This window comes from Larus michahellis, chromosome 11 (assembly GCF_964199755.1).
Source record: "Larus michahellis chromosome 11, bLarMic1.1, whole genome shotgun sequence".
In the NCBI taxonomy this organism is placed as follows: Eukaryota; Metazoa; Chordata; class Aves; order Charadriiformes; family Laridae; genus Larus; species Larus michahellis.
In genome coordinates, this window is record NC_133906.1 from 20,971,994 (window position 1) to 20,992,979 (window position 20,986).

The window sequence follows — 20,986 nt, forward strand, 5'->3', positions numbered from 1 at the left end:
GTGAGAGCTGCCAATACTCACACCGTGTGAAAGGGAACCGGGAGAATTATCTCAGGCAGAAGAAAGAGACCTCTCGTGCTGACAGAGCAAAGTTGCTGACTTTGCCAACAGCTCTCCTTTCTCTTAACAGCTACTGGAGTGGATCTGCTAACATTTAAGTGATATCCAACATTTTACGTTGCAAGAAGCCGCTTCCAGCTGCTTGTTTTTAGCAAACTTAATTTGTTTAAGTAATCCGTAATTTAATTTGAACTGCAACCCCAATGTCCCTCTTCCTGCCTTGGAAATGCTCGGAGCCTTGCATTAGGCGTGGTGCTCAAAGGTTTTTGCTTTTCCCCATACAGGTGTTCTGTATGACAGCCGCCCTTCAGGAGCAGTGCTGTTACGTCAACTTTCCAGGTGCCAGAGGCAACGCTCCTTATGGTTCTCTCCTGCCAGAGGAGTTCAGAGCGAAATGGAACGCCTAGAACCACTTTAGCAGCTGACGGATTTGTCATTTAGGAAGGGCAGCAGAATGGAAACACTTTGTAGGAGCCTCCTTCACGTCACGTCAAGGAGCTAGTTACAGCCCAGCGTACTTGGATGCAGTTCTTGGAGCTGGCCTCGAGCAGGTCACTTAAGACCCGGCCCTGAAGTGTTGCCATTGACTCAAATTTTACCGAGATGAAAACTTAAATCTCCCCGAGTCTCTGGCCCTGATCTAATACGCCTTTGTCTGGTACTTTGTGATCACTGTGTTTAGAGACAGCTCTTTGCAGCTGGGTACCTAAAGCGAGATACACTCCTGCAATCCGCTAGAAAAATATGTTGGCCCTTCAGGCAATCAATAGAGTAACCCAGTGGAAATAATAAGAATAATGACAACAGGACGGACATTCAGCGTTATGAGTAAGGATCCTCTGAAATCCATCAGTGGCAGAGGAAGAGGAGTTTCAGTGCACCAGCATTCGCCATGTTTCACCGTGTAATTCCGTGAATTTCTGCTGCTTCTTAATTTCAGAAAGACAAGTCAGTAGCCACTGGCTTCTATATTTTGTTTTTTCTCATCTACTAGCTAGCAGAAGCAGAAAAATAAACACACAACTAGGAGCTGTATTCACAGACAGGAAGTAACTTTAATTAAATATTGTGAAAGTTGAAAAGTTTTTACAGCTTGAATTTCTGCAAAAAAATTATAACAATCTCTACAGTAGTTAGTTTCTCTAACAATAGAACTGTACAGTGTGTGTGTCTATTCAAAAAGATTTAGATAAGAAGGTGAAAGGTTAGTAGTTTCAGAGATGACTTCATTTTAGCTGCATCCTAGTACAACTGTGAGGAAATAGGCATACTTTATGCAATCCAGTCATTGTGAAGCTTCACCTTGTTAAAATTGAAATCTGAATGTTTCCACTTAAAGCCATATTCTGTAAACAGCTGCATCTTTTACTTTGTAAAAGATAAGGGTGGTGCGGGGAGATTTTGATAAATTCCCATTCATCAGATCACTATAAATAGCTGCAACAAAACAAAATTACGCACGTCGTCAAAGGATCTTTGGACACTGGCGTAGAAGACTACAAACATCGATGGCTAACACTGGTGTCAAAACCGCTACGACTTGGAGTGGGGCTCTACGAGAGTAACTGATGGCGTCACTGGACAAAATATGGCTTTAAATTTGATTACATTGTCGTGCTGTTGCTTACTATGTGAATTAGAATAATCGCTTGGAATACAGAGAAGCAATAAACCGATGTCTCTCACATTTTCCAGTTTTTCTTCTTTTATTTTCTCACCATAAAAAAAAAGATCCTGTTTTCTTCCCTTCCCCCCAAAGATCACACTGTGACATTCTAGTGAAGACCATTGCAAAATTCATACAGGAAGCATGCACAGTTGCAGCATCGTTGTAAATGATTTCTTGCTCGACTAGAAAAAAGTTATATTGTTTTAAGGTAACAAAACAGTTCTTTTGTGCTTTTCAATTCCTTTTTTTTTTTTTTCTCTTAGAATGTTAGTGATGATTGACAGTTCTGGTGCACAGTACAATGTACAAGTGAAATGGATATGATTTGCATTGTTAAGGCATCCAATCTGCTGGTTTATATTTATGTGAAAGACAGAGAAATATACAAGCAGACTTAAGAAAGAAAGTATTTTCATTGAGTTCTATGAAGTTTCTCCCCATATTTAATGCACAAAAATGCGTCACTCCAAAGAGGAGAAATCCCATGCATATTAATAGATTAAAACAGCATTAGTTTTTGTTAAGCCTCAAAAGCAAAGGATACATTTTTTTTAAAATCTACATAACTAAATGCTACAAGAATAATATGCTACTTTTTGCCATATATTGGAAAAAACTTCTTAACTTACAAATAATACAAAAATAGACAATGGCTTTTGGGTGGAAATTAAAAAAAAATGGAAGCATGGTTTTAAACAATACTAAAAAAAACCCAAAACTATAAATGAAATGTTTTAAAATCACATTTAAACAGCTAATACAACGGTGAATGACCAAACAAATCAGCACTTTTCACATAGCAAACATACACAATAAAATAAACTTGGTAGGGGGAAAAAAAGCAATGTACAAATTCCGAAGATAAATACATTATTTATATGGATATTTTACAAAATCCCCCTTAAAACAAACGAACAAAAAACAGAAACAAAAAGCTTTTTTTTTCTTTAATTAATTTTGCAAGTATGTGCAAGCTAAAGGTAGTGAGCTCTTTTTGCAAAATATGCAGTAAAATTCTTTTTTTGTGATATTGAAAAACTGTCTTAAGACATTAAAATGTATAAATAGAACAACAACTTTGGCAAAAAATCACAAAAAATCTACAGTATTTATAACTACATACAAAACACAACAGCAAAGAAAAAATATCAGGTAATGCATCTTCAGAGCTTTGCTGCTTCTTTGACTAATAGTTTTTAAGAACACTTCCCAGATAATGATAGCAAAATTTTTGTAAAACAGAAGCTATGGTTTTGATTTTGATTCCTAACAGCCCCAACCCCCCCCCAAACTCATGTTTCCATTTACTATTCAAAAGCAGTTACCTGTTGCTTAATATACTATGATACAAACCGAGAGGGTCGACTGATACGGGAACGATCCGAGTGGGAGGCAGACGGAAACGCGTGCCTTTAGATGTCGGGAGGACGCAGAACCGCGGGCGAGCCTGTTCTCGTCCTGCCCCATCAAAACAAACGGGTGGCGGGGAGAGGGGCTGCGCTGGAAACACCCCGGGCGCCGTGGGCGCAGCCTCGTCGCTGGGCGGCCGTGCAGAAGCCGAATGGCATCTTACGCGCAGCTGAGGTGACACTAAGCTTCAGGAAGGCCACTCATTCGGAAGGACTCCGCTGTGTAAGCTAAAGAGAGAGCCGTGCTCGCCTGGTTCTGCAGCTTTAGCCGTCTATCGAGAGGCACTGGATTTTCGGGTCAAGAGGAAATGTGGCTGTTACTCGCATCCTTCCCGTTCACCAACTCTCCTTGTTGCATTATTTACACAATTATTTAGCCTGATGTCAAAGACAGAGGTTACTAATCGCACCCCTCCTCCTGCCCTCATCATCCACAAAATATCAGCTTTCTAGGGAGTGATATCTATTTAATTAGAACATTAAAAATGTATCATATTAGCAAGTCACCGCCGGATAAGCAACCTGTATGAGCCGACCCTTAATTAAATGGCCATAATTCTTCTACGAAAAACTAACTGGCACTTCTATTCTGTCCCATACAGACTTGTATGTAAATGACACCACATCATTTTTTCTTTACACAGCTTAAAAAAAAATAAATCATAAATTAAAAATGTGGAGTTCCATCTCTAGTGTCCCTTGTGTAACTGTATGATTTATAAAAGACAAATGGTGTTGAGTTAAATCAAGCCTTAAAAAAAACCACAAAAAACAGAAGAAACTAAAAGCAAGTCCCCACCCCCACAAAAAAAAAAAAAAAAAAAAAAAAGTGGATTTTTTTTATCAACATACAATAAATATATCTCCCAGGTATTTGGGATGGACAACTTGAATCAACACCTTGCAATTGTAGATTGTTAATTTCAGTATTTGCAAGGATGGTGATTTTTGTTTTGTTTAAAAATCCGCAGTTATTGTAAGATTCTTCTTTATTTCTTTTTTATTTTTAAAAAGGCCTGAGTAAAAAGTTCCACTCTGGGACTTGTATCAGATTCTCTCTGAAGCAGAATTCAACCTCTTCATTAATAAAATTCTTCAAGGCAATTCTTTCACATGGGGGGAACAATCATGCCAGATATAGCTGTCAGAAGGAAAGGGGAGGAGGGGGGGAGAGAGAGAGAGAAAGGGGAAAAAAGTTACTTTTGTGCATTATCAAGCAACTTTTAAAATCCTCAGAGCTTTTAAATTTAACCATTTACTAGCAATGCAGTCAGCTGTCCTGTGAATGACATTCCTACATAAGCATCCTCCAGCGGAGCCAGCTCCGTGCCCAGGAATCCCGGGAGGCCTCGTGCTAATCGGAACGTGGTTTACACTGCAAGGGACTGCTGAAACTGGGGATTTTCTTGCAGAAAGAGTGCCCTTCCCCTGGCATCAGAATCAGAGCCCAACTTCTGATTTTAGTTTGAAAAACCTCGAAATGCTCAGGAGGCTTAAACCTGACCCAGCCATTGCCACGCGTTGCGTTACTCTCTTAAAAAAGCAAAGCAGACACTTGCTCCGCGTATGAGAACATGGCTGGAGTCCCGTAGGCCACCGATACTACACACCTGGTCGGGTGTTCATTGCATCAGACGCGCTAAAAGCGGTTCGTTTTCCTACACCAGTTTTCTCTTACAAGTTCACTGTTGACCTCTGGGACCTATGTATGTATTTCCAGGTGCTTAGAAAAGGACTTAAACCCTCAAATCCAATTTTCAAATTGCAAGATGTCCTTAACTAGTTGTTTAGCAGAACAGTGTCTCACGGGTTTACTACACATCATCAACTACACTGAGTGAGCCATGTGCTGATTTTAATTTAGAATGTCTTCTCTTTTGTCGGCTAAGTTGAATTATAAGTATTTCTTCGTTATGCTTCCTAACCTCCTTTTCTGTGAAACCACCACCTCTCTTAGAGAGGAGACATTAATTAACAGTCAACAGGCACAGTCTTCCACCTAGCTTGACCTCCGGCTTGCTCTCCCTCTCCTTACCAGGGACTCTGTGCAGATCAGACATACCAAGCCAAGGGTCCCAGTGATACGCTGTGAGCAAGCCCATCATTACAGGAGGTAGTCATGCAAGTTTATGATGAAAACTGTAACACCGATGCATCTTTAAAATGCCACTTGTACGGTTATTTGCCAAAAGGTAGAAAACAGATTTGCCTTTAGGTTGGTGGCACTTCATGGGCACATTATTTAAATGCGAGAACTGCCTGCCATCTCAGACATCTGGACGTGTAATTTCTTAAGGAAGAACTCAACCCTGTGACTGGTGCTGATTCATTGTGCTTTAATTACAGCTGCAATTATTTGATAAGAACAGAGCCAAAGTAAAAGACTCACAGATTTGGGGTTGGAGGGGGAGAGGAGGGAAATGTTTTCTCCACAAACACCACCATATGTGCAAGAATTACAAGTCTAATCAGCACGGGGAGAACAGCTCGAGTAAACTGCGCTGATTAAATGAAATAAAACGAGAGGAGAAGGCGAGAATGCAAAACACATTCACATGTTTGCAACAGGCCATCCTCAGAGGAGGCGTGTTGCAACTATACAGCAGCATTTCAATTCTTGGAATTTATCATTTGGCAATGGGTTTATGTGCAATCGCTGCACTGATTGTTTCCGCTCCACATAAGGGCTCTTCAAGGAGCTGAGAATGAGGATAAAAGAGATAGAGAGGTGAGTTAAGTTACTTTAAACCCTACTGGAAGACAGTCAAGTGAGTAGCACAGAGGACACCACTGTGTCTTAGATGGGCCTTGCTGAGTATTTCCTGTCACGGGCTTTTCTGGTTCCACCATGGAGATAATCTGAGGATGCGTTTTCACACTATCTCCACAGCTATGCCGTCTCGTTCATCTCAACTCATCGAATGAACTCAGTATTGCTCAAAATTTTTAGAATCCTTGCCAATTTAATCAACGCTGGGTGAAACAGCAGCAGCAGCTTTGTTTAAAAGGATTTTGTTTCAGCAGTTCAAATAACAAGTTCTGAGTCCTCACAACTGGGCTGTCCCCCGGTACGTGTGACTGAAAGCGAAGCAGACTCGAGCCAAGCAATGCTCTCGCTGCTGTGGTCGCTCCCTACTCTGCCCTTGGGGATCCTTACAAGTGGGCCAGGGTGAATTCTAAGTTTAGTGCAACTGTAAACGGAGTTGTTGCTTTGCTTTAGAAAAATTACTTATACTTCAGAAAATGCAAAAATTCAAATTTTGCTATTCAAACAAATTTCGTTATTCAAACAAAAAATTCTCAAGCTAAAAAGTGCATCAAAAGCAAATCAATTTCACCAAAAAGTGGTCAAGAACTGTCTCTCTCCTGGGACAGCACAGCTGTCTGCCCTGGGTAAGAGCCCAGACAGCGAGGACATAATTGCAATTCCTGCCTTCATGTCTTAGACATTTCCCTGTAGTCACATACCAGCCACGCACCTTGTGCCATTGGAAACAAACGGTACAGGTGCAGATCTTAGCTCTTTTTTTTTTTAAAGCATTATTGTTTTTGAAGAGCTCTGAAATTCTGAATTAAATTACGAGGCAAATGGCAAAATGATATCTTTTCTGCCTAAAAGCTCTGATATTTCCATTCTTTCCAAGTCTTCATTTATATTACTCTACTTTTATTCCGTAAGTGCTACATCTAGTCATGCAAATTCTCTCAGCTGTAGCATGTTATTGATCCTGAAAACAGAGATATCAGTGGGAAACAGTGTAGGCAGGAGATCGCACCACCTCCAAAAAGGGAGGGAAGAGAGGAGAAAAGCTCCCACCAATGGGCATTATTTCCTCTATCATATACTAATTTGTATTTGCTGCTAGCAAATTACAGAAATAATGTATTTTGAGTTTTACAAAATTGCATGGGAAAGAGAACAACAGATAAGCCTAGCTGTTGTTTTAGTGAGTTCTGCTGATATCTAAGCTACATAAGGAAAGCCTGATTGCTTTCTGATGTATCCAGAAGCCCAAGAGAGATAAGACAGCCTCCTTATACATGGTTGTTTATTTAAGCAATAAGGCACAACAGGCAGTGCATTTCTGAGTGATTATTATAAGCCTCAGGTGGCGTCAGAAGGCATGGGACTAAAGGCTGTGTGTCTTTAACTCGCCAAGAAGTTCAGTGATGACCTAGAAATGAACCACCTCTTGGTGTCTCATTCCTATTACGAAAACTGAATTGATAAATGAAAATTAGGGGGAACACTCAGATCTGCGTGGTTTCTGGGCATTACGGATCTGGATGTGACATAACGAGGAGGCAATCAGCAAGCCCCAGTTGTGCCGGGTGCTCTCAGCTCGTTCCGTAATCGCTTTTCATAACTGAGTATGTGGAATCTGGGAACTCCGTGTCTTGTGAAAGGAAAAACAGTGCCTGAAAAAGCTTTCTCCTGTTACTCGCTTCTCGCTCCACCCGCAACAGCAAGTTTGAACAAGGTGAAAAGAAGAAAAAAAATCATTAACGTGTTCAAAAGCTTCTAGCAGTCAACTCTTAGCTCCTTTTTTATTTTTTTTTAATTCAGTGGTGAAACATTTTTAGCTGTTGCCTTTAAAATTTATAGCTTGTCGGCAATGCCATATTTTTAAAACTTGCAAAAATTAATCTCCTAAACACTACAGCTCATCTGAAAATTTTGTTGTGTTTTATTCCTGATGTGGTCTGTATTTGTAACAAAGTCCTGACCGAAGGTACCCAAGTTCTGCTTACGCGTTCCTAGTACTTCCGCAATGTCTGTGTGCATGCGTGTACATCTGCAAGGATTCCTCCTTCCAATGCACCGAGGACAATGCTTTCCTTCAGTCACAATAGATCCCAGCTTTTGTGAATGGATTCCTTCCACTCTGCCTGCATATAGATTTTTTTGGCTGTTAATGGTGCCATCAGCATTATGCCCGCAAGCCCAGCATTTCTCTTTCCAGAGGCCGTAGAGGGACATGTGGAATCTGTGGAACTATCCTCCCCTGGCTCTGCACACCTCCTTCTGAACATGGCTTTAAAAATGATGGATTTTATTCCCTGCTCAATGCTTTCTGGATAATTTGCACAGGCACGTGGAAAGGGAAACAGAGCTCAGGTCTGAGGGAAGCACAACGCGTACCGCAAAATCCTTCCCACCTCTGGCGCAGTTGGAGGCAGCTGGCTGCATCTGCTCACCGAAACTCCTTGGCCTAAGCCAGCATGAAAATGTCTCCCTCGGCACACTAACGCGTGGTGAGGTAATTACACAGGAAGGTTTAGGCACAGCGTTGTAAAACAGGCTGAACCAAACAATGAAATGGGCAGCGCTGGTCTTTGCAGCATCCTCAGGTTGATGAGCTTTTGTCTGTCACTCCCTCACCTTGCATCAACGCTTCAAAACATATTTAGGCGCTAATGCTGGAATACTTTGTAATGAGAGGGGAAGGGATGCAGAAAAGGAGCAGCCCCTTGATACCAACAGTTGAAGAGGCTTTCCAAAAGGGCCCGCGCCATTGGTGGAATTAATTAGCACAGAAGTACATTGATCACTGGAAACTCATGTTTGCCCCGGTACGAGTTAAACTGGAAAATGCTGCTGTTAGTTTGTCATGTGTCTTCTGTGTATGAAAGGCAAAGGTTTGTGCCAAGCTCTGTAACGGTCTATTTGCTCTCAGTAGGATTTCTGCACAAGTGTACTATGACAAAGGAAAAAAAGGAAGGGAAGATTGAGTGACGTACTTCAGGAGAAGGCCAGCCCCTGGAGAGACCCTGCAGTGGAGTACTTGCTAGAGTCCACAAAAGACTGGTCTGATAAAGGACGACAACAGGGAATAAGAGAGGAAAGAAAGAAAAAGGATGGTATTAGTAAGCTGAAATATTACTCGTTTTTATCATAACAGTCGGTCTGTGCTTTAAAAGACACAGCCTCTCAATGCAGCAGTATTAGTCGAGTTAGAGATAGGGTGGTTGCCAAACACCTGCATGGTACTAGGTGGGCTGGTGGTGGAGTCCAGTTACTCTTTACAGGAAGAAACTTTAGGACAGAGACCACCAGGGATCCCCCATTGTCTTCTATCCCCTTTGACAACTCGGTGTCACTTAGAGCCTTGCAAGGTGCTGGGAGCTCACGGTTTTGAGAGCAGCCATCTATGCTCCAGACCGGGTTTCACCTACCTTGCAGGCTATTGCCATTGGTGCTGGTGCAGGTGGGAGGAGGAGAAGTTTGCGGTCTCACGACAGGCGCAAAAGCACTCTTCTGTTTCACCGCTGAGACCATGTTGGCTGGTGAGAAGGAGAAAATCCCAGAGGAACTGCTACAGTTTGAGGGGAGGCTAGTGGAGGAGGCCATTGTCGGACTTGATGGCACAACTAGAAGAAAAAAGAGACCCCGCAAAAGGCATTCCTTAGTATTAGATAATCAGCAGGCTGCAGAAACAAAATAATTCTGCTTCTTGGATGCACTGGGTCTAATTTCAAATGGCCAAGGTCTTTACTACAATTAAATTTTTGTTTGTTCACAAGGTGTTACCAATCACTACAGGAAAACCACTTGTTTTGTTTTGCAGGTGTTCAGGAGCAGTAATTCTAGGAGCTCTTAAGCACTCCCTTAATTCTCTGTCACTGCAACTCTTTATTCTTACAACAACCCTGTCCTGCCATCCTGTTTCAAACTTCTCTTGATTGGCATTAGCCACTGCCCTGCTCCGAATTTGTAATGTTTTTGTATAGGTGGATAAGAGGGAATCCAGGCTGGGTAGATAACTCAGGGGTTCCAAAAGTGATGGGCAGGGAGCGTGGTTAAACTACAAATCTGGATCCGGAATTTTTAACTTGGAAAGGTTTGAGTTTTTAACTGGCCTCCAAAACCAGCATTTTAAGCCATGCTTCCCTTGTAGTAAGATGGCTCCAGGAAGACCTATGGGGTTTCAAGAAGGTAGAGAGGTCTTAGTGGTGACCCAGTCAACCTTTTTGTCGAATGGGTTGCAGCATTCGACAAACCCAGCAAAAATGGTTGGGTTTCTTTCCTCTCTCAAACCCTGCAAGAACTAGGGTTTAGAAGGAGTTATTCAGAAAGCTGTGAATATATATATCTCCATATATCTCTATATATCTCTACACACACGTACATATATGTATACCTGAGGCTGTCTAGCATGAAGCAATCGGGGAGATGGCCACTCTGACAGTTTTTTACTCCTCTGTCTCCTGGCACTACTGTTTTCAGTGTCTGTTGCGCACACACACAAAAAAGTGTGGATAACGGACAGAAATCATGCTTTTCTGTTATCTCCAAATGGGAGAAACCACTAGACCTTTCTCACAACGGCCACAGATGCCTTCTGCGTTACCAAGTCAGTCTCCAGCTTCCCTGTATCCATCACCTTTGGGCACGTTTCTGCCGCGGGGACTTCCCAGGAATTCTCAGTGACATGAAAAACAGTCGTATTTCTCACATGACCGTTTTATTTATGCACAGGAATGGAGACAGCACTTCATATCTCACTGAAGATGGAGAATTTTGAAAATTAAAGTCTGTTTTATAATGGTCGAGACAAATAATTCTCCCAGAGGATCTATGACACCGTCTGAACACGGTCAATACGACATTCTCATTCAGAGCCATCGATGGGAATCTCCGCTGGAACAGCTCAGCAATGAAGCCGTTCTGGTTTACATCAAATGAGGATCTGGCTCTAACTGAATAAAATAAGAGTCTTCAGTTTTTCTAAAAAAGTGTAGACATAAGGCTCTCCTTTTTTTAGGGACTGAACTGATTGTCCAAAATGCAAACCTGCTGTATAGGAGGTTAAGTTTTTAAATACATGTATCCTTAAATCGTTATTTTACTATATAGTGGAATAAATATCTTTGGTTCAAGTATTTACCACTGAGGTATCATTGAGGTTTTAAGTGAATTTGTTTTCATAAAAATAAAGCCAACTACCGTTATGTTCAGACAGCATTGCCAGTTCCCCCCCTTATCCAACAAAAAAAAAAAAAAAAGGAAAGGACTGATAGTAAGATCCCATACTTCCAGTCTTCCTCCTGTTTAGAAACTGCTTTAATTACCTATTATAGAGTAAAATTTCTATAATCTGGGCTTTGAGTTATTATTTTATGTGCATTTATGTAGATAAAAATCACCCTATTTAAGTTCTTATTTGAGAATCTGATATCACATTTGTTAACACTGAGGAAATCAATTAATGGAAATTAAATGTTCAAAGTTTCACAGTCTGACAGATACAATCTTAGTCTGAAGTCACTCTATGTCTGGAAGTACTTGCTAAGGGAGAGCAATCAAAGCACCTAAATTGAATTGCTACTATACAGCAATTAGTTTATTGATTTAATTAAGAATGCCACCTTTTAATTTTCAGGTCATGATTGAAGCATTCTCTGATTCAATGGATTAGGCATTAGCAGAATGACAGATCTACCAAGAAAACCTCCCAAAATATAACCAGAATAGAGAACCAGGGCTGGGAAGTGAAGTGCTATTCTAAAGAGGACTTCGTTCATAAATATGAAATAATACACTGCTAGAGTATTTTAAATGCATTACTGGCATCTGCTTCCAAAAAGAGATGTCTCATCAATCATGTTATATTATGAATTCAGAGCGCGCAGGTTCTATGACAGTAAATTCAACTTAATAAGTAAGGTACTTTGTAACATTACTTGTTACATTATTATTAGAGTACAAAAATAATAACTGGTTAGCAATTCCCAGGTTGTAAGTACTAGTTATGTGGGTAAATATTTTCTTCTAAATTCGCAGCAGCGAAGAAGCCTTGGAGGAATTTTTTTTAAATCGGGGTTACCATCTCCTTTATAATTCAGGGTTACCATCCCCTTTTTAATTCTGAACTCCAGCAATGCAATGCAAAACAATTCATTACTGCTGTTACACCACTAAACTCAAGATTTGCTGCGTAAACCATGGTACGTTCAGCAGTCGGTTTGTCCCGTCCATGCTAGGGCCTCTGCCTATAAAGCTATTCATGTGACGAGACCTTCTGGCCTGATTCTGCTAGCAGCTTTCTACAGATGTCAGTGGAATCCTTTGTGCCACATGAGTAATGTCAGAGGAATCGGACAGGTCCTATTCGTTTAATTTTCTCATGTGAACAGGGACTACAGAGCTGCGGGAGCAGCTGCAGGAGAGGTTCATAGGCCTTTACCAATAGAAATGTGTTTATATTTAAACAGGTTACTAAACCTTTAATATCAAAATGCAGAAAGTTAGTCCTACACATAAATATTTCCGTAACTGGGACTGTAGGCCCTAAGCTCTTTATGCCGTAGAATACAAGATTTGTCCGACTTACGTCTGTGTGGCGTTCACTGTACAAGACACTAAAACGCAAGCTCTGAGACACGTTGTCACATTTTACTGACTAATACTAAGCTCTCAGTGAAGTCAGTATAACAGCTACTTACAAAGCAAATGGAGTATAAGCAATCAAGATTAGGCCCAACAGTAGTTCATAATTTCTATAAAGGTTATGAACATATTATTTGCTCAGAGGTCTCAGAAACATCATCATGCAGCTTATGGAAATGTCAGTCTTATTACAGTAAACTTTTCTGCCCTTCATATCTTACGGCTGGAAAAAAAATATTTTTTCCTGCAGCAAATATCCCTAGCTTCCTTTCATACCCCCCGCAACAAAAAGTTGTGTGCTGCCAACTGGCTTTTGATCCATTCCAACGGACGTAAAGTCACTTCGGCCATCCCTGCCTTCCAGCAATGTTGAGGACAGCATTTCTTATTTACAGAGCATAAGGTAAGTTATCATGAGAGACATTATTCTTTTTAAGCTCTTATGAGACATCATAATAATATAATAATAATAATAATACAGAGAAAAGCGTTACTGGCACACTGATGTCTTTAAAGTGCTTCAAAGGTCAGTGCCTTGGAGAGGAGAGAAAGGACCAAACTCTGTTTCACGTGCTCAAAATAGAAACTAAATATTTGAGTATCATAGAAAAGTCACCACCTCCTTCTAATGAAAACGTGCAGAATACAGAAAAGCCATAGAATACTCACTGGCATAGGGAGAATTGGCAGCAGATCCGTTCAGGAAGGTTGGAGAACCACCTAAATTTGACATTCCAGCATTCCCATAGCCATTCATGCTTGTTGTGACAGAGTTATAATTTGTCTGCTGAGGGGTGGTGCTTGGCACATAGCCATGAGGTGACACGCTGCTTGAGTTGCGAGTAAAACCTTTGGTGGGGAGGGAATACATTTAGAAATTGGTATTAGCCCGAGAACAGTTTCTTACACCACAAACAGCTACAAGCAAGTACCTCTGGGCTACCAAGCCAGCAGCCTAGTCCGGCCACAGTGTGCATGGGGAGGGCCAGGGCTGACCACCGCTACCACCAGGTAACCCAAATTAGAACCCTCCCCGCCTGGGTCATTGCTGATGGGAGCACAAAGCGGGAGGAGGGAGGCCACAGCCCTCACGGCTCCTCGGGCAACCCGTGCCCTCAAGCAAAGACTACCATTGGGTACTACAGGAACGCGCACTCTGAGAGAGCCGTTTGTAGGAAATGGAGTAAACACAACCTACATTCTCAAAATGCACATACCGACTTAAGGTATGGTAAAAGCAGGTGATTTTTTGTTAACTCTCTTCTAACGTCGCTCTCAGTTAACGCATCTGAAATTAGGTGCTCGCTGCACACTTAAGAAAATGCAGGGTATATTTCTCAACGTAGTGGGATATCCGTAGTCTTTTTGCCCTGGTCTGATCAGTATGTTGGTAGAAAATGACTATCAAATTTGGCACCAAGTGAGAATTTGAATCTCTACCTAATCCTGCAAATGACGTTTGGGTAAACTCTCATCCAAAAAGGAAGATTTGTTTCTAGAAGCACAGAAATACAAAATGCGTCTTCAGTCCTAGAAGAAAAAATGCCAACTTTTCTTCCTACCACACAGGACATCCATAAATTATTTTAATCTTAAAAAATTTATATTTTTTTAGTGTAATGCAAAATAATTGTGCTTGCCCTCCTAGAAAATCGCCTCATTCTAATACTTTCTCATTAAAGTGGATTTTAAAGTTGGATAATAAATAGAGATGAGCAAAGGAGAGGGCAATATGCAAGGTGTTTTTACAAAAAAGTTCTTTGCATTTCTTCTTTTTATTTTTAAGTGTAGGAATTAAAACGATATTGGTATTATACAAAGTGAAACCCACTTTATTTTAAAAATTAGAGAAGCTCTGCAAATGTATTTGTAAATATTTCTATTTTTTGCTAGTTTCAAAATTTAAAAAAATCTCGAACTCTGAAAAAAAAGATCAGTGCCAAGATGTCTCTTGCAAAATCAAACCAAAACAGACAAGTATTCAAGGGATACTTATGTGTTATAAAAAAACGCTACCTAGGGCCTAGACTGAGAGATCATCCATGCTTATGAAAATATATAAGCAAGTACTTAACATTAAGTACATGCTCAAGTCAATGGAAATCCTTTTAAAATGAGTGGGATTTAAAGACAAACACAAGCGTTATTCTGAGCAGAAGGGAAAGCTATTTAGATACATGCAGAAGCGCTTTTCCCGAACTGGGGCAAAGTCACTAGATCAAGCCCCATCTCATGACCGTATGGTGTCATTCAAAGGTTGTGCGTGTGTGTGGGATGGTGTCTGTCTAGACGTGCTCCTAGCCTGCAGTTTTGAACCATCGCTCTTTCACTGCTCCACACGTTTCCCTGACTTTTATCAGAAAAGGTTCATAGAGAGAGGAAGACGAGGCTTCTCCTGACCCTGATTGGTGGCTTGTGAGGCTTCGGAAACGTTGACAGCTAGTTGGCCACTAAAGGAATTCACTCCCATCATTCCTGCATGGACCGACGTGTTAGCAAGGGCGGGGAGCTGGTTGTGGTTGCGGGGGACACTGTAGAGTGCTTCTGCGATGTCTGCTGCTCTTTTCAGGATTATTTCCTAGAGGATAAGAAGGGAAAAAAAGAATAAAAGAGTTACCAATGTGACTCTGACAAACCTTTTCTTACACACTAAAATGAAACATTTCCCTGTCCAAAGGCAAAAACTAGATGCTTTTCTTTCTAAACCAGTTGGCTGACTGATAGCTAATGCTTATAAAAGCTGCTGCCTTTGTGATAAATCCTGACATCTGTGGTAAGAGAACTGGAAGTTTCGGTCTCAGCAGGCACGCTTCTGTACAACGAGACCAACTAGCAGAAAGGGGCTGGAGCCTAGATTTACTCCACCTTAAAGCCATCTTCAGGGTAAGGTTGAAAAATCACAGATGGCAAGACACAATGCATATCATTGCCCATATTATGTAGTATCTGGTGAAAGTGGGCAAATGCCTCCGGGGTTAATAACACGTTGCTTTTACAAGCACTAAATTCACACCCTTTAAAAAAGAAAACAAGCAAACTAAACCCCACTCCAGATATGACATTGCCCTCTATATTTATTGTTGTCTCATATTGTAGCATCACATACCTGTAGCCCCTGATCTATCTATACATCTAAGAAATAGCCATGTTTTAGAATAGCTGAAGTAGAATGCATTTACCTGGTTATTATGTGGCATACCATAGAGTGCTTCTACTAAATCAGCAGCCCTCTTCAGTATTACTTCCTGCCAATATAAACACAGAAGCATTCTTCTGAGTTCAATAAACTCCTTGTGGGGGAAAACAAATATCAGAATCTTTTATACTCTTCTATTAGTTGCACCGTGTTTTGTGGGGTTTTTTTTTCCTCCCACCAGGTACACCTTAATTGTAACAACTCTCAGCAAACCACTGAATGGTGTTAAATCACTAGTTCATCCTATTCACACATACGCTTAATCAAGTCAAAAGGTGAGAATCATTGGTGCTGCAAAATAAAATACATCACTCAATCGTCTCTACCATCTGCACTATAAACCACTCATCAGTTTATTGCAGAATACAATCCTGAGGTCATTTACTAGATTACTGCAATCAATGTCATTCAGAGCATGTTATGAATCCTTCAATGTGTTTATTTTATTCTTAATTGCGTACTGCAGGAATTGTGACCTTACCCAGCAGGCCACGCTCAAAAGATATCCAATCAGTCCTGTGCTACCGGTAACGTAACCTTTCAACTTCTTCGGTTTGTACCCTGATATGGTGGGTCAGGGTAGGATCCATGCACAAAAAGTGATGCACAAGAGGAGAACGCATGCAGTATGCGAGAGCCAGCCAGTACGGTGCCGTGCTTCCTGGAAAAATTCCCCGCATGGACAGCAGAATTTAAAACAGCCTGGGATTTAATTCTCTGTTTGGGGCAAAAATTTTTTTCTGCATTTTCCTATTTTTCCCTTTTCCCTTAATATTTCTTAGAGTATTTTACACTGGCATTCAAGTAATAATAGCATTTCCCTTGTTCTTACATTTTACAGTGTGGAAAAATCTCTATGAGCACTCCTGATAGAAAATGTAAAAATGCATCACAGAATTAACGGAGAAGATTATTTTTTTCGTCTTCTTTCAACGCATCTAGCAGGTTCCCAATTGCCTGATCAAAACCAGTCAAGACTGTCCTTTAAGTAAAACAATGCATTTTTGTAATTCCCAGGCCCCAAGTATTGCTCTAATATACTCTCATGATGTTATTCATCACGGTATATTTCTGCAGGTAGCTTACAAAAATAGTACCAGTTATATGGATTTTACAGTTTTCTACAAAGTTAAACTTTTTAACTTAAAATATTTTACACAATAGCCATATTTTATACCAAAAAGAAACAGTAATGCTCAATTTTCATATACTGTAGACTCTGATCAGAAAATAGAGATATAATTGCGTTCATTTTGCTGTCACCATAACCTCTTCAAAAATTCTCGAACAACTCTTCAAATGACAAGCTTTTAGATGCATATTAGCATTTTTTTCAATTTTAAATTCTCTATAATATAAGATAAAATAGTTGTCATACTGCAGTAACTACTTATGACATATATAATGTCCTAAATTCAAAAATGAGATGGAGGATTTTTGTACTCCCAGTAAACATTTAGGCTTGCCTTCTGCTGCACACACCCCTCTCTCAGAACACACATTTAATTTATTTTTCAGATATGAACTGAGATGTAATGTATAATTGATGGATTTTTAAATCACTGCATTCAAAACGGATTCAGAGGAGTTAAGTTGCTACAGCCTTTTTCAGCTTTTTGTTTTGTTTTGTTTTCTTTCTGTTGTAGTTGGTTTTTTGGTTTTTGGTTTTTTTGGTTTGTGTTTTTTTTTTTCTTTGGTGTAGCTTGACCACAGCAGTTAGCAGTATAATCATGAACAGACAGACTATGAACAATATCCAGGTACAATCAATCCTTGTTGCTTTACCAGAATCATCAGAACACTGAGTTTCCCTTTTTGCCTCATACTGAAGATACAAACAAGAGAAGAACAGATATGCTACTGAAAAATGTTATCTTTTTCAATCCGTGATTTTAGGTGGAAAATTACTGCACAGGTGTTTGACTTTGCAAACTAGGATTTATTTCACTTCAGTAGAAATTGTTTGCACTATATATTTCACTGATGGAAAATTAGAATGTGATACAGAGCCCACAAACTGCTTTGGAATATTGTTAACCTAAGCTGTCATTATGCCAAACTACTAAAAAAAAAAGAAAGTTTAAATAGTCATTTCTGCTCTACCTGACTAATCATAGTTATTTATGTAATGCTGAGTGAAAAAACCCTAGAATGCATCTAAAAAGAGATCGAAGACCATGTTAAAAAATGAGGTAATTACATGGAATCTTACAGCTGCTCTACCTAATATCAAATATATTCCAGTTCTTAAACATTGGAAGTATTTGATGCTGTATCATATTGCATGTAAATAAAACTAATTGTCATGATGGTTTATTGAAATATGCTTGACAACTAGCATTCAATTTTCTTAGCTAGTCACTGGTTATATTTTTTTCAACATTTTCAGAGTCTCTAAATTTGAGTTTCATACTTTCTCTAACAATATTTTCACATAATGAAAGCATTTCTTGTTTATGACATTTTCAGATCATACAAAGTAGACGTTACACAAAAGCTCCTGTGTCAAACAGTGGTGCCTTCTGTTCCAGAGCTGACTGTAGTTCTTATAGACACAAACTAGCTTTAAAAATACACAATAAAATGCAACTACAGACATGCTCAAGATATTAACTTCTTGTTTTCTGAACGCATCGTCAACCCTTTGCAGCTCTGCTTAAATTACCATAGCAGCTACTGTTCCGACTCCACATACAATGGAGCCCCAAAAGTCCTCTATAAGTTAGAGCAACAGACCTTGCAAGGTGCTTGGATTGCGGTGACCAGAAAATTGTTCTCACCTCCATGTCATTACGCTCACAGTGAAGCAGCCCCCGAGCATGTTTGTGTTCGGGATCTAATATATTGCCTTTCAATCAGAGCTGAGAGCCACCGAACACACAGACAGAACATGACGAGCAGGTCAGGAAAGCAATAAAGATTTTACAGAGCTGTCCAAGGTGCTAAATTTACTCAATAATGGGTTTGGCACCATAGTGTTAACCTCTCATTTACTACCAGTTTGAGGGACTAAATTGAAGTAGCTGACTTCATTTACCTTGAAATGTATATTTTATGACATTATGTAAGTAGATTGAAAGGGCACTGCAGTTTTAACAATTTAAAGGCTAGAGCATGTTTAAGATGAAGCTCGAATATTTATTGTATATTGCACTTAAACTATATTGTATATTAAAATGCATTGATTAAATTTGTAAAAGGTATTATAAAAAAGGACAGCTAGTATAAAAGATCTATGTCTTTTAAAACCCGATTGATACTGCATGTAACCACCGCAATGGTGACAGATAAACACATAGAGAGGTGGACAGAGCAGCAGACAAACATATCAAAAAGTGAGAGAAACTCACATTCTATAATAAGAAATCTCTGCATAAGCTCAAGGTCTGTTACTCCAGATATTCTTTTTTTCACAGAAATTTTTCTTTGCCTTCATCTCAGAAGCCTAGATTTTCATAGCAGTAAGCGGGCGTCATGTAAGGTCCCTGCAATTGAATATGCAAGTGGAAATATTTCCTGAGAGAGACAGAGTTTGACTAAAGCTAATATCTAATTTATGGGGGCATTTGTCAAGAAAGATCCACTCTTCTATTAATGCTAAAAGTCTGACAGCTTTTGGATTAGAATAAAGGACTCTGCAGCATTTACTTAGAGCTAAAGTGGGGGTCCTCTTGTCTTGCATTTTATTTCATATTAGCATTGTTTTATTTCTATAAAAATAACAATTGAGAAAAAAATTGAAAAGAGGAGAGATTACTTTAGTGATTAAATCTGATGCATCAGAACTCTGCCCTCCATGCCGCTACACACCAAATCCAGAGTCTATTTTTATTCCAAACCGAAGCTGACTTTCTACTGAGGGATTTTTACTTTTTTAATTTTTGAGAGAGGAATGCAATTACTTTAATCAGATCTTCCTCCTGAACATTCTAAGGGCTGTTTACATAAGCAGAAGAGGAGGCTGGGTAGTGAAGTCTGCTGCAACTTTGCATATTCCAAAATTACTGTAGGAAAGATTACATAAATCATACTGGAATGGCTGTGCTTTTGAAGCACAAAGACTGAAATTCAGACTGAATCCACTTCTGACAGAACGTACCTTGAACCAACATTACAGGAACTGTGCATGTTTTGTTTGTGACATACTTTCCCTTCAGAAGGAATTCAGTAAGATCATGAAACTTGCATTTCAAATTTTATCATGATGAAAACATTTTGTGTCAAGTTTTATCATGATAAACACGCTTTGTGCCAGCTTTAAAAAAGATGCGATATTTCTTCTGCTGACATCTGCTTGCTTTTTATTCATCAACTAGTGAAAAAAATCTGTGTCCCAAAAGGTCTGTGAGTCTAGTTAGCTAAAGCATGTCTAGAGTTACGCTGAGTTATTTGGCTTAAGTAACTAAATTAGATAACATTCAAGGTACTTGTTAAATCTAAATGAATTTTGTCAAGAAGAAGTTGACCACAATATATAATACTCATCAGCCACATATTGTGTTATTGAGACCACCAAAGGATTTATGTACTTGTGGAGGGCGTGGGGGGGAAGCTGTTCCAGCATACTCTGAGGCATTTATCTTATGTGTTGTCTAGATATCATATCACCTTCTAATGCTCTTTAGCATTGTAATACAAGAGAGAGCTCATTCATCTTCTGAGAGGGTACTTAGGGATGATGATGTCATTCATACTTCCTTGACTCTTATGTCTGACCTCCTGGCTCTGCCTTCTAACTTCCTACTCTCATGGCTACTTGCAAGAAAAAAACTCTTCTGCAGAGTCAAAATGCTGAACATCAGACTCCAGTTCCCTTCTTCACCTTGGAAAGGTCACATGCCAAACTTCCAGTCAAAATTACAATAATTTGTGCTCAGACTTTCCCTTTGTTCTTCAGTGGGTGAAACTATACATGTGCTGGTTAAGGGTATGTGTTAGAACTAAGTTTTAAACTTGTACTTAAATTTTGTGTATGCATTATATTTTAAAAGATAAAGAGAGAATTGCAAACAGTTCTTTCAAGTGTAAAGGTGAAACTTTCGGGCAGAGACCCATTTAGAAGGATGCCACAGATCTAGACTGCCAGCCATCTAGCTTGCTATTCAAGAGTTTCAGCCTGTCCAGAACCTCCCATCTCTCCACATCGACACGGAGCACTGCATTACTGTATCATTTTCAGCAATTATAGTTTTATAAAGACTCGTAAAAGCCATTCAAAATGTAAAGATCCTCCATTTACTGTAAAACTGAGGGAACTATGC

General features: G+C 39.7%; 1 protein-coding gene across 11 annotated transcripts in view; it reads right to left on the minus strand.

Moving 5' to 3' along the window:
- Positions 1-1,091: 1,091 nt before the first annotated feature.
- The window catches only part of EBF1 (EBF transcription factor 1), a 291,177-nt gene continuing 271,282 nt past the window's right edge, over positions 1,092-20,986 (minus strand). For 8 of the 11 annotated variants that reach the window (XM_074603865.1, XM_074603866.1, XM_074603871.1 and 5 more), the window contains 5 exons: positions 15,709-15,774; positions 14,930-15,107; positions 13,199-13,378; positions 9,316-9,510; positions 1,092-4,279 (listed from right to left, as the gene is read on the minus strand). In XM_074603865.1, coding sequence (XP_074459966.1) covers positions 4,248-4,279; positions 9,316-9,510; positions 13,199-13,378; positions 14,930-15,107; positions 15,709-15,774 — 651 coding nt within the window. In that variant the 3' untranslated portion in view covers positions 1,092-4,247. The other 3 variants (XM_074603875.1, XM_074603874.1, XM_074603873.1) reach the window with 1 other exon arrangement.